At 37.5% G+C, this 17,270-nt stretch overlaps 1 protein-coding gene across 1 annotated transcript; it reads right to left on the reverse strand.

The window, feature by feature from the left end:
* Nucleotides 1-971: 971 nt before the first annotated feature.
* cdh17 (cadherin 17, LI cadherin (liver-intestine)) lies at nucleotides 972-15,259 on the reverse strand. Its single transcript, XM_060862067.1, has 19 exons — nucleotides 15,158-15,259; nucleotides 13,598-13,657; nucleotides 13,254-13,349; nucleotides 12,909-13,046; nucleotides 11,420-11,558; nucleotides 11,123-11,281; nucleotides 10,885-11,043; nucleotides 9,296-9,492; nucleotides 9,064-9,195; nucleotides 7,333-7,477; nucleotides 6,999-7,214; nucleotides 6,635-6,711; nucleotides 6,359-6,550; nucleotides 5,928-6,172; nucleotides 5,145-5,275; nucleotides 4,012-4,236; nucleotides 3,755-3,865; nucleotides 3,536-3,652; nucleotides 972-1,736 (listed from the first exon to the last, which is right to left on the reverse strand). Exons 2-19 carry the CDS (start codon nucleotides 13,640-13,642, stop codon nucleotides 1,639-1,641), a joined length of 2,622 nt encoding a protein of 873 aa, XP_060718050.1. The 5' UTR covers nucleotides 13,643-13,657; nucleotides 15,158-15,259; the 3' UTR covers nucleotides 972-1,638.
* Nucleotides 15,260-17,270: the final 2,011 nt, after the last annotated feature.

Genomic DNA, 17,270 nt, shown 5'->3' on the forward strand with positions numbered 1-17,270 from the left:
TAAGCAACTGAGGGTTAAGGGCCAGCGGTGGCACCTTGGAGGTTTTAGTATCTGAACTCACAACCTCCTGAGCAGTAGAGCTTAACACCTTAACCACTGAGCTACCACTCCCGCCTTTACAGCCATGTTAATAAAGACATGCTTATTTATGCAGCCATTCATGTGGTAGCACTGGAGTGCATAAAGCTTTGCAGTTACTCAAGGGCTTCAGCTAAAGTTCACATCGACGATCAGAATAAAGAAAAAGTCTCATCTCTGTGACATTGTGACAAGGTTGTTGGTGTCAGTAAGTCTGGGTTGTGTTTTCCAGAAACTGCTGAATTCCTAGGATTTTTTTCCCCCACATAACATTCTCTACATTTTCCACGGAATGGTGAGACAAAAAACAATGGGTGATTTGACAGTTCTGTGTGTGAGGAACATGTTTAGAACAGAGGGCAGATGAAAATGGAAGGAAATGCTAACTCATGTAATCATGCACTGTAATTTTGGTGATCTGAAAAACCATCTGAGTCTTCACACGGAGATGATGAGCTACAACAGCAGGAGACCACGCTGGATTCCACTCCTGTCAACCAAGAACAGGAATCTGAGGCGGTTATGAATGTATTTTTAAATATATTTTTTTTTCCTTAAACATCCTGTGCATGATACATTGCATGGTAACCTAACGTTTTGTCCGTTTTCTCTACAAAGCTGTTCCAGTGCCCACAACACACAAGTAGAAACAAAAGCACCTGTTAGCAATATCTAATCTTTTAGTCCAAACTGTCATGGTGTGGGTCTGTGCCCATGATAGCCGTAGAGTCGCTTGCTAACACATGCTCTATCCAAGGAAGATGTTATTTTAATTATTTTCAAACTATTGTCCAAATGCGTCACCAGGAATTGAAAGAATGTTCAGCAGATCTGTTTAATAGTGAAGTCTTTTTTGATGTGTACTTATAAATAAGTAAACCAAAAACATCTACTCTGTCACAGGAGATGTTTATTAAGACAAGTGCATATGGTTAATGAAGTACAGGATAGCTTGGCTTTATATTCTTAGTTCTGACTTGAACCAGACTTTGAGGGAATAAGAGTAATAAAACTTGTACATTTTGACTGATTAGGTTCATAAGAATAAATATATTAATCTACACAGCATTACAGTATCTAGTGTCTTCTCTTTATAATACTACTAACAGTTACATTCTAAGTAAGCACAGATTCATGTGCTACACACCTTCACTGACACTAACACACACACACACAATCAACAAATGAAATCAACAGCAGCACAAAACACTGGCCATTCAGGTGAGAAATTACAGATTGAGGAATATAATATGATGGAGAGCAGAATAAAGAAGATGGAGTGTTATTTTCAACCCTTGGCTAAATCAGGTAACGTGTATTTCTGTTTTAAAGCATTTATACTAAGTGCTAGCTAAACCTTTTTTTTTCTAAAGCAGAAATAAACAATTCTAGTGGTAGAGTGCATCACAGTGTTACATAGTTCAACGGTTTGTTTACTTTATATTACCTGCCAAATAAAATACAAAAAACACAAGAGTTACACAAAAAGACCACGTGCTATCAAAACTGCATGTGAACTGAATAATCCGGTGTGTGTACGTGCGTAACTGAGCATGGTATCTACAGCATTGCGTTGGTTTCCCCATCAGCCATCGCGTTCTCCTTCCTCTTCTTTTCACTCTTCTTGGAGCGGCATATTACAACACCCAGGAACAAAACTGCAATGCAGCAGAAACATTCATAAGTTTTTGACATGTAGAAGTTTAATGGTTTTAACTTGCATATTATTCGAATTAATAATAAATAAATCGACCATTAACTGAATGGTCACAACTTGCATATTCATTCATTTTTTACCGCTTATCCGAACTACCTCGGGTCACGGGGAGCCTGTGCCTATCTCAGGCGTCATCGGGCATCAAGGCAGGATACACCCTGGACGGAGTGCCAACCCATCGCAGGGCACACACACATTCACTCACGCAATCACACACTACGGACAATTTTCCAGAGATGCCAATCAACCTACCATGCATGTCTTTGGACCGGGGGAGGAAACCGGAGTACCCGGAGGAAACCCCCGAGGCACGGGGAGAACATGCAAACTCCACACACACAAGGTGGAGGCGGGAATCGAACCCCGACCCTGGAGGTGTGAGGCGAACGTGCTAACCACTAAGCCACTAAAAAAATTTCCATTTTCAATTCCATTTGAATTTCAATTCAATTTGAACAAAAATTCACGACATCTTTGTTTTAACCTTAGATATGTAAGTCTACTTATACTTTGGTCCCAATGCAGTTCAACTTCCTGCTGCTGCAGTTACATTGTCTTCTGAGTCCAGTGCTTGCTGTCTCCACTACGTCTATGTTGGATTTCACTTTCCCCCATTTTCCCACCAATTTGTTTATTAGACTTCCAACTGCTACTAACCAGCGAGGGTGAAGGCTAGCATATGTGTCCTCTGAGACATGAGATTTCTTTTAAACAACTTCTCATGCTCCTCAAGATGTTACTCTACTAAGCTTTGCCAGTGCAAACAGGACACACTTATAGTACAATAAGTAGATGTAGAAACAAAGGCACCTGTTAGCAATGACTAATGTAAAATTGCACAATAAAAGATTTCATTTCAGAAGACTGTACTAGATTCCAAAAGGACAGGTATTATATTACCAATTATCTCAACCAATATGTGTGGAGGTTTGTGAACAACCCTGGATATCAATGTACCTGTATACTTTTCCATCTCTCATTTAAGAAAACAAAGAAAACATTTTACTCATACATATTTTGGAAACGTTTTGTTTTAAGTTTCTTTCTGTGTCCTGCCATCTGACTACAATGTCAGTTTAACAAAAGCAGTGAACTCAGTTAGTCTGCCTAAAACCTTAAACGTGTGTCTAAAACCTTGCTAACTAATTGTGCTTTTCTTCCCATTTACTTTTTTTTTTAGGTTTTTGGATAGTTACATCAAAGTCACCCAAAAGCAAAACATATATCACTCATTCACTACCGCTTATCCGAACTACCTCGGGTCACGGGGAGCCTGTGCCTATCTCAGGCGTCATCGGGCATCAAGGCAGGATACACCCTGGACGGAGTGCCAACCCATCGCAGGGCACACACACACTCACATTCACTCACGCAATCACACATTACGGACAATTTTCCAGAGATGCCAATCAACCTACCATGCATGTCTTTGGACCGGGGGAGGAAACCGGAGTACCCAGAGGAAACCCCCGAGGCACGGGGAGAACATGCAAACTCCACACACAAGGCGGAGGCGGGAATCGAACCCCCAACCCTGGAGGTGTGAGGCGAACATGCTAACCACTAAGCCACCATGCCCCCTAAAACATATTTTACTTCAGGAAAACCTAAACTTTTCACAACAATACACAGAGAAAATGATCGTCGTTGTGTGAAGATTTTCCACACGTAGCCGCACACATACACAGATAAAATTGGTCAAATTAATTCAATACTTCATATGTATATATTTTATCTTACTGATAAATCCCAAAACTCCTCCTAGAATGGCCACTGTAGTGGACAAACTAAACTTCCAGGCATGCTTCCCTGGCTCCACGTAACAGTAACCCAGCTCAGTACAGTTACATACTCGAACTGTGAAAAGAAAAGAAATGAGGAAGGAACGAACACACTACACTTACATGTAGATAGTTAGTAACTCTCAGAGAAACAAAAGCTATAAAAAGAGGTAATTACCTTCGAGCCTCTGTGTAATACCTACACCTGCGTTGTCTTTGATGTTGATGGCGATGTTGAAGGTCTGGTCAGTGGTGGGCTTCTTCTTCAGAACGAGCTTTGCTGAGGTACCTACACAACAAAGAACAATAGTTTTCTTTTTTTGATTGGTCCAGATTAAACATGACAGTATCGTTCTTCATATATATTGTGTTACTGGTTGTACTGGTTGCAAGAGTTTATTTAGAACTTTCATCATCAGCTAACGATCTGTCTACCGTCTACTGGTGTGATTTCCCAGTTAGGAGATTTGCGAGCCGGCTGCAGAGTGAAGGTAAATGGTTCTCCGAAAGGTTCAGCATCTCCGTCCACGGCAATCAACATCAAGGGCTCTGGCTTCTTCACACAGATGAATCCCTGAGACTTCTGTAGCTTAGGGTAGTTATCATTTACATCCATCAGCTGGATGGACACTTCCCTCTCAGTTTGCTGCAGCTGACCCTCTGATAGACCACAAACACAGGACCATGTATATTAACAATTCATTATGCAAGTCTAGCAGATTATATTGGATTTTACTGTATTTAAAGAAATTAACCAGATTATTTGGTATTGTGGAACTCATAAAACAACAAGTCAAAGCACTCTGAATCAGGTTGTAGTCAAATCTTAAAAATATTTGTTAAATATGTTAATAATGTTGACCTTGATTGGGCAGGAGGCAATTAGGAAGCTTTCAAATTTCAGTACTTCATAGTAGCATGTTTCTACACAAATTGATTGTCACATTCAATTGCTTTATTGTCAGGTCCAACTTTATGGACCAATCCGATACCAAGATAGATTTGGACAAAGTCTTTGCAGTGTTTATCCAACCTGTGATGACATTCACTGATAGCTGCTTTAGAATATACTGTAGGTTTATGAACACAGTAATCTTTACTATAAAACAGTGTCCAAACTCATCCACAAAAGCCTGGTACACACAATCATACACAGTACAACATGCAGTGAAGTACTGTTTGTATACATTTATTGAAATATTCAAAATAGAATTTAAAAGTTAAATAAAACGCAATTTGCTGTGGGTTTTCATTCCAATGGAACAGCAACCACATCTACATTTAGCAGACACCCTTATCCAGAGTGACTGACATTATATTCCAATTTATACAACTGAGAAATTGAGGGTTATTGGCATTGCTCAGGGGCCTAGCAGTGGCAGATTGGTAGACCTGGGATTCAAACTCATGACCTTCTGATCAGTAGTCCAACACCTTAACCTTAACACCTTAAAGGCACAGTTCCAGTTTGGCTGGAATAAAGACTTACAGCCACGTCCGGTATAAATACAACAACTTTTCATTATACTTCTGTAGGGTTTAATAATATCATGTGGCCTCGTTCTCACCTGACTCGTATGCGATGATTCGGACATTGAGCTGATCCACCACTTCTCTGTCCAACCCTGCTTTAGTCTTCAACTCGCCAGATTCAGCATTCAGCTCCAGCCAGCCATGCTCATCTCCCTCAAGCTTAAACCTAACACACAAAGCCCACAAATATTTCTACTCCATATAGTGTACTAGACTAAGTGTAGGGGGTCTGTCAAACAATTAACACGGTAAAGGGAAAAGTGTGCATCACTTTAATTTAAAATTCACAGAATTTATAGCTCCCTTCTTTGTCCTTTCATCCAAGGTTTACTTTTACTTACTTAATGTATTTGATCTTGGTTTCTCCTCTAAAGGCATTTTAAAGAAGCAAACTGCCCTTGGAGAAGTTGGTGAATATTTTTCTTATGACTGTTGGTATCAGTTCTCAATTCCACAAATTTAAGCCATTTTTTAACTGCAAATAAGACAACTCATGGTGTATTGCAACAGTTGAGGCTTTTTTCTCCTTGCTAGCTCATTTAAACTAGCTGACACCACACAGTCAATAAATGGTCAATATCTCAACACACATTCTTATTCCTTTGTTATAAAACTGTACAGCACAATTCTCCTTCCAGTATTGCCGCTCTAACCTGTATTCTACTGCATTTAATTTGTATGTACTTCGTTATAATCATACTTAATGTTATTTTTCGTTTAGCTACAGTATATTTGTATATTATCCTTGTTGAATGTTTAACAGGTTGCAAGCTATTTTATTCTACAGAGAAATAAGTTAAACAGAATTGGATTATTACATGATTTTATGTCCCTCTGGGTCTTTAGCATCAGCTGTCAAGATGGTGGTTCCTACAGTGATATTTTCTGGGATGTTGACGATCAAAGTATCTAGATTCAAAACCGGAGGTTCATCCACATCGACCAGCTCAATGACAACGACGGTGCTGGAGCGATTGTCGTACTCCACCCCCTCTATCAGTGGCTCAGGGTTCCGGGCATCAATGTGCAGCTTATAGGAGGACTGAGCCTCATAATCCAATGGCTAAAAAATATAAATATGCAGAGAGGTGTGACTGAAAGTGACAAAGAGGTCAAATTATCTGATAAACAAACAAAAAAAGGTATATGAAAAACAAAAAAATCAGAACCAAAGAAATTTAGAACAGAAAGTGCTGAGGATAAAATTGTCATCTGAATCTTTGACTTTAGATGAGCCTAGTCTTCCTACCTGTGCTATGTAGATTCTGCCCTCTCCAGTGGCATCATCAACTTCTATGGCAAATACATGGTCCGGATCGCCTGCACTGATGTGGTATTCTACCTTAGAGCTTCCTGTCCCTGGATCATCAGCATCCATGGCCTTAATGGTTAGCAGTGTGGTCCCGAGTTGAGCTAATTCTGGTACACTGTATCTCCCATACTGCATCGGGGTCAACAAGCACAGCCAATAAGTACAGACACGATAAATTCAAATAAATCTCAACCAAAAATTTGTGCCACTTACGTCATTCTTTTCAAAGACAGGGACCTCATTATTGAGGTCAATGATGTTGATGATAACATCACACTCGGTGCTGTGAACTAGATAGAAACAAATGTAAAGACATTTTACTAAAGCTGACACTCAATCTGATATCCAGCCAAAACAGCAAAAGAATGGTGGATTTGTTATACACAGAGATCAATGTAAAATTGTTAAAGGGTTTTAGGGTTTTAGGGGTCATTTTTTTTGTGTTTGAAATCTGCAGATGCTTTTGGAAGCTTAATTTTTTAACCATGTAGATATAATACTTGATGGAAATTTGCTTTCATGACATCTTTATTTTTAAAATGTACAGACCACCACCAGAGAAGTACTATTACCTCACCTCCATCTGTAACCGAAACCTTGAGGTGATATTGCGGCACATCCTTTCTCTGGAAGTTATGTTTGGCCACTTGGATACTTCCATGTGCTTGATCAATATTAAACATTCCGTCAAACGGCTTGGTGGGAGTCTGGCTCAAAAGCTTGTAGGTCAGCAACGAGTTCTGTGTCCCCTCTTTATCGGCATCGTGAGCCAACAAATTTCCGACATAGGTATCTAAGAAACCAACAAGATGTACACTAATGAAGAGAGAATTCAAAGAATGAAATAATTCTTTTTTGTGTAAAGTATCAGTGCTGTTGATTTTCTACATGTGTACGAGTATGTATCTTACCAATTTCCTGATTCTCCTGCACCTCAAACACAGTATTGGAACACACAGGAGAATTGTCATTCACATCTGTCACCTCAACATGGATCTCCATTGGAGGTTCCAGCAGGACACCTTGCTCATTCTCAGCCAAGATAACCAGGATGTACTAATGCACACACAATTACATCCAAACACACAGATATGATGGAGCTTTAATACCAGCAACTCTCTTCTTACAAATTCCATTTCAGAGAGAAATTGCAAACAGACTGAAGTGCTAAAAAAGTGTATTCAATATAACCACATCATAAACTGGTGGAGTTTTTTTAAAGCATGAATCACTGCGATTTGTACGACAATGTGATTGAGAGAGAGAGAGAGCGAGAGAGAGAGAGAGAGAGAGAAAGAGAAAGGTTGGCATCTAATCTTCACCTGAGCTGCTCAGAGTCTATGGCACTAGTCAAAAGTTTTAATGTTTCAGTATCACTATGAAACAACACAAAATCAATCTAAACTGATGTGTTATAATTAATCACTAATAATTAAGCGTTAAACTATTGTGGACCTTCGTAGATTTTACCTGAATAGCAACAACAGCATTTACAAGTGTAAAAATTAACATATATAAAGATGTGCATAAGATTTTATATAGAAAAACGTACCTCTACTTCACATTTTAAACATAGTCTTACAGTTACTGTTAACATAACAACTGAGGATGAAGTGCCTCTTATGCCTACCGAAAATCACTGAAATTTTACTGTTTACTTTTACTTCAAATACATTAAATATCAGAAAATTACTTTTGATACTTAAGTACAGTAAATATCAGATACTTTAAGACTTTTACTTGAGTAATATTCTAAAAGGTAACTTTCACTTCTACCAAAGTCTTTTTCTAGTACTTTTACTCAAGCATTGCTTTCTAGTACTTTATACAACACTGTGATGATGAAACACTTTGGCAATATTTCCTAAGATCACAAAATCCACAGTGAAGAACAGAGCAGCAATGTGATGGTGATGCTTCCTTGCTAGTGGTACTTGTCAACCGAAAGGTGAAAAGAGTGATGTACAGAGACACATGAGAGGAGAACTTAATCTCATGGGATAAAAAAAAAAAACAGAACCGAAGGAGAAGACAGAACTTTCAACAAGACAACCTCAAGCATAAATCTAAAATAACTCGAGTAGTATTCTGTGTCCTGACTTGAATCCCACTGAAAGTTTATGAAGGATTGAAACTGAACTGAACTAAAATGACTTCTTAACAAAGACACCTCAAAGCTGTAAGTGCAAACAAAAGCTTTGCATTAAATTACTAATATTGAAAATTGGCAAAAGTTTTTATGTGTATAAATGTAAAGTAGATGTATTGTACTGGAAGTATATTTAATATACACCAGTAAAATAATACACTATTAACTAACATTAATGGGAAGTTATGTAAAATTAAAAAGGTGCTTTGGGTAATGATATCATATATTTATTATATATATTGTATAAAATAACTTACTTTTAATGAATTAAACCTTTCCATCTAGACCTGAATCAGAACCCAAACGGATCCCTTAATAAAAATGCTGTTGAAGTGATCTTACAGGGAATTTGTCTTGTCCTAATCCCTATCGGAATCTTACAGGAATGGGAAAATATTATAGAAACAGTATTTAGTAATTATGTACAAGATTCTAATTGGATTTTTTTTGCAAGGGCCTTAAATTGAGTTGAGAATTATGTATGTAACATTACCATGTCCTTGCTCTCTCTGTCTAGTGGTTCATTGACATAGATCTCTCCATTTTCTTCGATAATGAAAGGAAATGGAATGTCTCTCTCCTTTGGCTTCATCTTGTACACTGCATTGGGATCATTGGCACGCACCTAAAACACACATAAAATGATTAAAATGATCGCATTTAAAATCAAATCAAAATTTGTATTTCATTTTATGATCTATTTTTACTCTTAAACCAGAACTGACCGTGGCAATCAGCTTGGGGTATACTGCTATTAAATTCTCCCTGATCATAACCGGTCCAGGATTAACCCACAAATTCGGAGTCACAGCAATATTGACCCTTGCAATGCTGCTCAGCCCATTCAGAGCCCCACCTAAATCAGTCACTCGTACAATCAGAACGTAGTCTGGATCAAATATGGTGTTCAGTTTCCTGTTCTCTGCACACACATAAGAAAAAATACAAGTAAACACTAAATACAGAATTTATCACAGCCAAAAATATCCTAGAAACAATTTGCGAATTATATGTAATGGCCAAAGTTTATTGCTGCTATTTATGAAAGGCTGATAGTTTTTACTCTATTTAAATTGTTTCCTTTTTTGTTATTAGACAACTAAATGGCATGTACAGAAAGTTTCAGGATCTAATCAGGTCAAAGTCTTCGGTTGAGACATTTTCTTTCTTTAAATTCTACTGAATTATCATATATCGAAGCATCAATATCTCTGTTGTTTTGATACTGTGCTCATTTCCAGTGTCTCCATGTCCAATGACACTAGGTGACATAGTTACCATAGTTAGCTTAGTGTAACTAATGACCATAAAACACAAAACGACAGTGATCTAAATTCATTTCACAGTTAATGGTGGCAAAGCAGTAAACTGTGCTGTGGGAAATTATCAAGAGGAAGAACTAAAGAATCTTGCTACAGTAGAACCAATCTGAGGCAATCTTTAAACCGATAATGCTGAAAAACTGGCTTGCTGAGAAATATTAAAAGAAACGTAATTACAAAAAAGGGGAAATATTATAGATGTGGTTTTCAAAAATAAAAAAGCCACTCCCCACAACAACCCTATATGATCCAAGATGTCTAGTATAGCTATGTAGTGAATGAAAATTCAATGTCTGCTTTTCATGGCCAAGATATAACTCAGAGTAATTAACCCTAAGTACGTTACTAATTTCAGTATCACTATTAATAAGTACAAAATACAGGTGCTCAGACTCAGTTTGTATAAAATGGTATTGTATGATCACAACAACCATTACAAACAAGCTTGACATACAGTTTACAACAGTTAGAATTTTGATACCCAGACTGAAGCGGTAGCAGATTATGGAAGTCCTAAGAGGCCATGCATTATTATATTTTTTTCTTTTTTTGTTTTCTCCTGAACATGACTTACTGTAATAGCTCTAACATAGCCTGTGATTGACAACTTCCACATATGAGTTCGGCACTTGTGGCGGAGGCACATGCACGCTATGATATACACTAGAAAGGTTCACAAGGCACAAGATTGTCCCGTGATACAATTAGATCATGAAAACTGTTTTTTGTTAAGTGGAGATCACGAGAAAATGAAGTTGAGATAACGAGCAAACAAGTAAGAAAAAATGTAATGCATGGTCTCTAATTAACTTCCGTGGTAATCTGAGGTTGGTGCAATGAATTATTTTTTACACACACAAACACACACACACTCACACTCACTCACACACTCAGACACAGAGCTTTTTGTCTAACACTTATAAAACACTATAAACACTGTATACTGTCATAAGAAATGTGTGTGTGTGTGTGTGTGTGTGTGTGTGTCGCACCAGTACGTTCGACACAAGTGAAGAAGGGGTTGTTGTCGAGGGGTATCTCTTCCTTTGGATTACAGAATTCATCAAACTTCTTCTTCAGAATGTCAACATTCCCCTGAATTTCTCCACGACTGTACATCACTCCAGTTCTAGCTCGTATTAATGCAGCTCCTAGAACACACAAATAGTTGCACAATCCCACAAATCTTTTTCACTTTTTAAAAAAAAAACGTTTGAATGGTTGTCTTACCCTCATCTGTGGTGGAAATTTCCCCAGTGTTTGGGTTGATGGTAAAGAAAGCCACACCACTATGGCTGGGGATTTGGCTCTCAATGCTGTAGATCAGCTGTGAATTGGGTGTGTTCGGATCATCAGCATCCGAGGCAAACACACGTACAAATGGAACTCCTGCATTCGGAGAGGAAGACAAGATCACAGTAATAAATAAATAAATGTTTTTATTTATTTATTTTAGTGCTTAAGGCTCAGCACTAGGTCCTTTTGCTAGTTGTCAGTAACTCAAACATCTCAGCAGATTCATCTCACCTGCAGGTGAATGTTCTTTGACAGTTCCACTATACTGGTTCTCACTGAAGATAGGAGGAATGTTGTTGACATCCAAAACATGGAGAACAACTGTGTAAGGTCCATCAATGGTGTCACCGGCATCTGAATGCGCCTCAATCTATAATAAAATGCATTTATGTATGTTAATAATACAACACAACAAACTGTGGGTTTGGGAACTATAAAAGTGGGGAAGTGAGATGGGAAGGCTGTGAGTTCAAATCCCAGGACCACCTGCTGGGCCCCTGAGCAAGGCCCTTTAACCTCAAACACTCAGTTGTATGAATGAGTTGTGTGAAATAAGGGTGTTTAGCAAATGACATAAATGTAAATGTATAAATTCAGGGAGTTTTACCACACATAAAGGCAGCACAGTGATACAGTGGACAGCAGATACAACTGACCTCTGTGTTACTGTCTGTGTGGAGTTTCTCGTTTTCACCCCAAGTCTGTATGGATTTCCTCCAGTTTTCTCCCAAATCACAAAAACATGCTACTACATAAACTGGATGTGCTAACTTGCCCTAAGGGGGGGGGGGCACGGTGGCTTAGTGGTTAGCACGTTTGCCTCACACCTCCAGGGTTGGGGGTTCGATTCCCGCCTCCACCTTGTGTGTGTGGCGTTTGCATGTTCTCCCCGTGCCTCTGGGGTTTCCTCCGGGTACTCCGGTTTCCTCCCCCGGTCCAAAGTCATGCATGGTAGGTTGATTGCATCTCTGGATAATTGTCCGTAGTGTGTGATTGCTTGAGTGAATGAGAATGTGTGTGTGCCCTGCGATGGGTTGGCACTCCATCCAGGGTGTGATGCCCGATGACGCCTGAGATAGGCACAGGCTCCCCGTGACCCGAGGTAGTTCGGATAAGCGGTAGAAAATGAATGAATGAATGAACTTGCCCTAGTGTCAGAATGTGTGTCATCATCATTTATTCAGAAGATAATCACACTTGTATTGCTGCTGTAATTAGAAAGACTATGGTGCTCATACTGAACATCACTTCAACACACTTCATACTGCTACACAATGTCTAGTGTTTACTGAATGCCAAATCGGGTGCTGAATCATCACAACCACACACAATTCATATTACAGTATACAGTGTTTATAGTGTTTATTGTGTGTGTGTTTGTTTGTGTGTGTGTCAACACGCAATCTAGAAGGTATTCCTGCTTCACGTGCCATGTTCCCAGAATAGTTGGATGGATGGGTGGATGGAAGGATGGGTGAATGGAAGGATGGGTGGATGGATATATGAAAGAATGAACCAAGCTCATGAAAGTAAAACGTAAATGAACATGGTTAGGAGAGGAACCTTGACACTGGGTAGCTGGATTAGAGGTTTAACAAACTCTGTACAGTGTAATAAAACATTAACTAACCAGAAATTGTATTTGGAAAGTTATTAAATGAGTCAAAATAAAAGCTCATTATATTCATAAATCTTTTTAAAAGTATAATATCTGTCTTACATTTAGAATGTGCTTTTTTTCTGGGCTCCATTCCAGTGCTTCTTCAAGGTACAGCCAGCCATCTTTGCTTATTTGAATCTTCCCCTCTGTCTCACCGCTTATGAGATATGATGAAACGCCCTCTACTGTGGATGTAAACTGGACATAAAAAGAGTTATCAAAGGAAAGTAATACATCACAAATGAATGGCTGATACTGCATGAAAAAGGGGGGGAATGGATTTATTGGATTTCACTAATTTTTAGTTCTTTTGGGTTTTATGTAATAGATAAAATTATTATGATTAAAATGACTAAAAAATAAAAAACCTAATATCAGTAAGATTCACACTCGATCTTTGCTTACCTGAAAAATAGCATATGGCACTGGTGTGGCTTCTGGCACTTCCAAGTCTTTATTACCTAATGGCCCTTTTCTATCCTCTAGGCTAGCTCCGTAAACCTGTATCAAACAAAACAAAACAAACAAACAACCAAACATACGTTTTTATTCCATTTAAAATCCCTTATTATATTTCATGGCATTCGATGTCGTAGAGAAAGCAGAGGCTGATTGAAGTGTTGTACTCATGTGTGTTTTTTGACTGACAGTGTAATTAGTTATTTAGTGATTAAAAATAACAGCTGCGAGTAGACAGTTACTGATTTACAGGAGATGAGACAACACAAGTGCAAGGTGTTTGAACTTACAGAGCAAACAAGAAGACTCAGGATCAGCAGCTGTGCTTTTGCCATAATGAGAAATAATTCCTGAAAAAAAGCAAAAACAATTACAGAATTAGTAGTACAATAAAATTACAGAATAATTACAAAAATAAGGTTGGCTCTGTGACATCCCCAGCTACTTTAAGTGAAAAGTAGAACAACCTAATCACTTAAAGTTCCCTAATTACAACTTGATAACAAATGACCAATGCCACTGTAATCTCATTAAAATATATATCTTTATGTTCTTACTGGACTAAATACTGAGGTTTACATATTATATATTTAAACAAAAAATACAATTTAATGCAAATACTACGGACACTTCTAAGGAATGATGATTTTTCTCGTTCTCTCCAAAAGTATTTCTCAACCTCATACATAAAGTCAGTGTGTTAAAAGCCCAAACAATAAATAACTGACTCACTGTGCTGCTATGTCCTTAATGCACTGTTTAGTCTGATCTGATATGTGAAATCAAATACCTTAATCTTAGTCTAAGTATACACTTTCAAACGCCTGCAGGTGTAATAGATTACACAGTAAAGGATTCAACTTTCCATTAAAATAGGTATTTAACTGATTTAATTGATTTGTTTTATTAATGTAGAAACTAAATAACACACACAACAGTAATACAAAAAAATCATTTACATTTTTTGGCAAGTGCCAGTAGTAATAGTAGTAATAAAGGCGGTGAGGGTGTCAGTGAACTACTTGGACACGCCTCAAGAGTGCGAGAAGGTGACTTTGAGACTTTCATTCTCTCACTTTCTTTCTTCACTTTAATCTTATTTCTTATATTTTGCACTTGTAAGTTTTACTTTTTCAAATTGTAATTATAACAGTGTAAAATGAAGAATGATTCTTCAGTTCCAATGAGCTAAATGTAAGCTATTTTAACGGACATCATGATGATGAAGATGATGATGATAAATGATAAAATGATCAATAAAATCTATTAGAACGAATTCCATCAGAAAGAAATCATGACCAGCAATAACTACCACTGTAATCTTTGTACTTAATGACTTCTGGACTGAAATCAAATGTACAGTTCTATAAAAATGTGCAGGGTGTAAGGATTATAAAAACATGAATAGAATCAAATGAATACAATCAATTAGTTAAAACGCAGGAAACGGTGAGCGAAACAACTAATGAAGGATGACTTGGGCCTAGAAAGCCTTTCTGCCTCTTAGGGCATATTCGCTCTCCTATGCGATGACGTATTTGCACGAGAAAGTTAAAACATTTTAAAATGTGTAAGTTTGTACAAGCCATAACATTGCAAATAGAAACATTGACATCTGAAACGTTGACATTATAGTGAAAATACTTAACTCAAGGTCAAAGCCAGCTGAAACCCTTGAGGAAAGCCTCAACAAAGTCAAACCAAGTTCACATCTCTCTCTCTCACACACACACATACACAATGCAACGTTTATCACACACCCTGGATATTATTAACCTAAACACATAGACAAACCATATAAAGAGAAATAAATCTGACAATGAACATTGGAGTAAGAGAGTGAAACATACCTCTCAGGACAGATCCACCTCTGGCTCAGCACTGACAGAATGAAGCTCACTAGCTTGGAGAACTTCCTGCTACAGTGAAACTTTAACTCGTTTTATTGAACCTAATCATTATCTAAAGGTTCCGCTGCTAAGGGGAGTGGAGCCCAGTGCTCATGGGAGTAGAGTCCTTGTCTGTATAAGTCAGTAAAAGTCGTCTGATAAACACGGAAAGGAAAAGTGTGCATGCTGAACCCAGTGGTCTTTTTATCACCTCAGGGTCTTGCCATACCCAAATATGGAAGTGTATTAAGATCTAAATTGCACCTTACAATATGTGTGGACTTAACGGAGTATATCTGTACATGTATCTTGAGTAATCCAGACTAAAAGGTCACAGACTTTGCTCTTTGAACTGTTGCCTTTTCTTTCAGCATCACTTACTTTTCTCCATTCCTCTAGACATTGCAAGTCACTGAGCAGTCTGTAAATAATTGAACCATCATGCACTTTGTTGTTTCTATATTCCAGCAGATCAGACGTGGGATTAAACTAATTACAGTTATTCTGCAGAATAACAGCTTAATGTTAATAAAGAAAAAATGACAGTCAGACCCAGAATTACTGCTTTCCCCGTTTATGACATACGGTCAAAGGCAACTTAGGAGTTCCTGGAAACAGTAACTTTACAAACAGTACCATTAATTTTCCATGAACAAAAATCTGATTGAAGTCCAATTCAAGTTGCATTTAAAAGTTCTCATGAGGAAAGATTTATGAGCTATATAGTGTCTCCTTACTGTATGTGTGAATGGTATATTAAAATAAATGTTATAGTGATGTTAATTGTATACAATAAATTAAAAATGTCCTGAACTAAAATATATTTCCCTTTTAAAAATTTCTCAAACACAATGGTCTAAAATTTTACATTTGCTTAAAATCACAACTGAAAAAGAAGATTGTATAAAAATTTTCTATAACTTTTTTTTATTAAAAAAACATATTTTTTAGCTAGCATTTTTGCCAGAATTAGCCACCATCCAAGCCACAATGACAGCTGAAAGGTTTCTTTAAACCTCCTCAAGTTTAAACTTAAGCTTAAAGTTGCGTTCACTTGAGTTATTGAAATGTGCAACATCATTGAAATACAATTTCTGAATGTCACAGGTGTGAATTCTTTAAGGTTTATACAAAATACGTTTAAAAAAATAAATGAAACACAATTGATCTCTCATAGAATTTACATACTGTAAATATGCAACCCAAAACAATTGTCCAATCATCTTTTATATAATAAACAGATGGTAGTGACACAATGTTATATGATTACGTTAATGTAATAATATATTTTAATTAATTAAGTTTACATGTCTGCTTGTGCTTGTTATAGTGTAGACTGATGTTAGTAGCAGCAGATATCCTCCTATGCAGTCAGTGAGATTTGTCTGGATCAGATCAAGAAATAATGTGACAGAAATCAGGCAGAGGTCTGACAGACGATAGATCTGACACAGAGTTTCTGATAGAGCTTGATCTTCAGTGTATATAAATGTTTTTTGGCAACATTTGCCTCTCATCATCCTTCCACAGGATGCCATGATTTCTGATATAAACCAGTTCCTTTTCCAGGCAAACATCCCAAAAAAATGATGCTGCCACTTCCATGCTTCCCAGTTGAGATGATGAGCTTTTAATAAAAGAACATATATTCTAATCAGTGAAATTTGTGTTTGATTGGAGCAGAATTCACTCCATTTTTTTTTATTGTGTAACAAACTTTCAGGCCAAAGTGATGTAGAACTCCCTGAATGGCAAATAATAGGATGTAACTGATGCCTCCAACTTCCAAACCTGATTTTTGGGGGGCTCACATGAACAATATAGATTAAAGTTTGTTCATCACTGGAACTTATTTTGCGCCTCTTTCCTGACAGAATCAGTACAGTCCCTTGTTTCTTATATTTGCAAAAATATGTATACAGACACTTGTGGTACTTTTAGTTGTTTGGGAATGAGAAAACTAAAGAAGGAGCCGAACATTTATTCATTTATTTATTTTAAATTGGCTGAGTTGCTTGGTATTAAGGACAAAAAGCCAATGTCTCTAAAGATTGGCCCTTTTACAGTCACAGAT

The sequence above is a fragment of the Tachysurus vachellii genome, chromosome 25 (assembly GCF_030014155.1).
Source record: "Tachysurus vachellii isolate PV-2020 chromosome 25, HZAU_Pvac_v1, whole genome shotgun sequence".
NCBI classification, from domain to species: Eukaryota; Metazoa; Chordata; class Actinopteri; order Siluriformes; family Bagridae; genus Tachysurus; species Tachysurus vachellii.

Bases quoted from the DNA above. Each gene is read 5' to 3' on its own strand.
- cdh17 (XM_060862067.1), bottom strand. From the start codon at position 13,642: ATGGCAAAAGCACAGCTGCTGATCCTGAGTCTTCTTGTTTGCTCT. The intron at 11,559-12,908 runs GTAAGACAGATA...ATTTTATTATAG, and splicing joins AAAAAAAGCACATTCTAAAT to ATTGAGGCGCATTCAGATGC. The intron at 6,551-6,634 runs GTAAGTGGCACA...ACCCCGATGCAG, and splicing joins CTGTCTTTGAAAAGAATGAC to TATGGGAGATACAGTGTACC.